Source organism: Elaeis guineensis, chromosome 13 (genome assembly GCF_000442705.2).
Source record: "Elaeis guineensis isolate ETL-2024a chromosome 13, EG11, whole genome shotgun sequence".
In the NCBI taxonomy this organism is placed as follows: domain Eukaryota; kingdom Viridiplantae; phylum Streptophyta; class Magnoliopsida; order Arecales; family Arecaceae; genus Elaeis; species Elaeis guineensis.
The window spans coordinates 68,887,358-68,890,530 of NC_026005.2; the positions used below are offsets into that span (position 1 = coordinate 68,887,358).

Sequence of the window (3,173 nt, forward strand, 5' to 3'; positions counted from 1 at the left end):
TCATTTTGTAATGTGATGACTGTTGGACCATCAGTCTTTAAAAAAATTACTAATTGGAAAAATCTGTCTTCGCTCAGCGAGAAAAGGGATATAAATTAAATCGGCGTAAAGATATCTCTACATCAAGGCAGACTGCACAGGTATCAAGAAAGTAGAGTAGATTGCACATAAAAGTAGGAAACCAAGGATGCACTTGGTCGGGGACTAAAGACTAAATTTTGTCAATTCTTGTATTATTTAATTTCGTGACGGGATGACTGGTGGACCATTTCTTCGAGCAGAAAAAAGAGTTTATTAATTGCCAAAACCTACGTCTTTCCTCGGTGAAGAAGATATAACTTGAGTAGGCATCATGAAATCATAACGAGTGAGTGGTCAGATATTGGTTAGTTTCCATGGATCGAACATTGCTGCACGCGGCAACGTCCGGTGATGTTGATGCCCTCAAGAGGGTAGCGGAGCGTGGCGCCAACCTACTCGATGGCAAAACTCCTTTCGGCAACACGGCGCTTCACATCGCCGTCACGTTCAAGCGGCAGCAATTCATCGAGGATATCTGCGTGCGGAGACCGGCGCTCCTCGGAAGGCGAAACGTGAATGGCGAGACCCCACTCCACCTTGCTGAGATCTTGGGGAGCCACGAAGCGGTCGTCTTCTTCCTGGAGCATGCAGGGCCGCTCGATGTGGAGCCCGCGGCTGCGCCCGATGTGGAGCCCGTGGCGGCGCCCGATGTGGAGCTCGCGGTGGCGCCACCGACGGGGGTGCAGGCGCTGCTCAGGGCGGTGGACCGGTATGGCAACAACACCCTGCACGTGGCCCTGCTCAACGGGCACGTCGGGGTGGCCAAGAAGCTGGTGTCGGCGGACCCCGGGCTGGCCGCCCACATCAACCAAAACGATGAGTCTCCTCTCTATCTGGCCGCGATGAGGGGATTTTTGGAAATCGTGCAGCTCCTTCTGGTTTGCGTTCCGTGCGACCATAGAGGGCCGCGCGGCCAAACCGCCATGCACGCTGCTGTTAGTGGAGGGCATCAAGGTAGCGGATTTCTGTATCCCCAGAGATCTAAAACCTCCTCTTGGCTTTTTTTTTTTTATTTATATATATATATATATATATATATATACACTACTAAGATTTCTTGTTATTTGATGCTCTGTAAGGGATTGCACGTGCAATTTTGGAAACGAGGGCCGAAATAAAAAAGGATGAGAGGGGGCAGACTCCTCTCCACTACGCAGTATACTGGGGAGATTTGAAGATGGTACAGTTGTTACTGGAACATGATTCGTCCGCTGCATATGTTGCAGACGGAGATGGACGTTTACCTGTTCACGTGTGCGCTGGAAGGGGTCATGTTGCTGTATTCCTGGAGCTCTTCAGGATGTGCCCAGATGCTGTTGATGCCGTTGATGGGAAGGGCAGGAATGCTCTTCACATTGCCATCGAACGCCAAAATAAGATGGTGCAGCATCTCGTGGTAACCCCGGGACTTGACCGGCTATTAAACCAAAGGGACAATGAGGGGAAAACGCCTTTGCACGTAGCAGTCAAGGAACACAACCCAAGCATACTCCGGCAGCTGATGCGATCGAAGAGAGTAGACATGTCTGTCACTGACCAACACGGTCACACGGCTGCCCAATCTTTCTACACGGACAAAGAGCCACACCTATGCCCCGCATGGGTAAGAACATTCATAACTAGACCTTTTTATCATATGAGTTTCAGCCCAAATCATCGAACATGAATCTTTTCGGTGCTCTCATATTTCTATTTTTTCGAAGGTTGTGCTTCCCTCTTTTATCTACCATACTCCTGTGAATTCTGACTAAAATTTTCTACCAATCAGTATGGAAGCCATTCGATTCTAAGAGAATTTGGGCCAAAGATGATGCAAGTAAACTAAATTTTATTAGAAAGAATCTTCATCGCATGGAAAATGAGCTGCTGATGAAAATGTTGGATGAGTACCCTCGCAATCTTTCACTTGTGGCAGTACTCATGGCAACCGTGACCTTTGCTGCCGCTTTCACAATACCTGGAGGATATGTAAATGATGATGACCCGAAACAGGGTCTCGCAGTCTTGTCCAGAAAAGCAGCAGTCCAGGTGTTCCTGATCTCTGACACCATTTCTATGTGTTGCTCACTTTTGGCAGCATACCTTTACTCGACAATAGCAATAAAACAAGAAGCTCATCAATGGCTTTATGCGAAGTTTGGGAGAGTATTAGTCTCGCTTGCATTCTTAGGTATGATGATTGCATTTGCGACAGGCATTTATGCAGTAGTGGCACCAGATTGTTTGTGGCTTGGAATCCTCATTTGTTTCTTATGCTGCAGTCTTGCCTTCATCGCTGTTGATGTGAGCACTCTCAGTATTTTTATAGCTAAAGCAATCATTAACATTGAAAGAATAGTAAGCAAATTACATGGCAACAATTAATCAGCAGATGGGAAGTAATTGACTAAAATTTATATGGCTACAAATTTTTTTTTTTTTTTTTTGCTTTGCCCATATACATGGGCTAGCTATTATGTGTTTGGGTTGTTGCCCGTATATGTATTTTGGATTGCTTTGTAATGGGCTATTATATGATGTGCTCGTTGGTCTCCTTTTATGTAGTTGGATATATGATCAATGTGCAGCCACTTGTAAGCTATGATGCAATACTAGGATGTAAGTGAATCCCCTAAACAAAAGAGATGACAAAAGAAAAGATGGTTGGTGAAGAGTGCCCAATTCAACTTGGAAATTTATTCATCTCTTTTCTCTCTTCTAGTTGAAACCCTAATTCCTCGCATTAAGAGCTTTCTCTCCCTCTTGCATGCATCCCCACCAAATATTTGTTGAAAAAACAACAAAAAGGTAAGGTGGTTTAACAGCCAGGAGGTTGGACTTCAGTCGGGCTTAACCTTTGTCCATAGGAAAACAAACATGGCAAAAAGATTTGTAGATAGCAACCTCAAAGAATGTAGGTATGAGCAATCAATAGTGCTCTATTTCAATTTTTGATGGTAAATGCGATGATTATTGGAATATCATGATAAAGACTCTATTTATATCATAAGATATTTGGGATTTGCTGAAGATTGGGTTTAAGAAGCCCAATCCATCCACTACTTAGACAAATAATCAAGTGATGCATTTAAGGTACAATACAAAGAAAGATC

At 44.6% G+C, this 3,173-nt stretch overlaps 1 protein-coding gene across 1 annotated transcript; it reads left to right on the forward strand.

Moving 5' to 3' along the window:
* Positions 1-207: 207 nt before the first annotated feature.
* LOC140853155 (uncharacterized) lies at positions 208-1,076 on the forward strand (the record flags this gene model as incomplete). The annotated part of the gene is made up of 1 exon (XM_073247244.1): positions 208-1,076. A coding segment is annotated over exon 1 (681 nt), but the record flags the coding sequence as incomplete, so codon positions are not given.
* Positions 1,077-3,173: the final 2,097 nt, after the last annotated feature.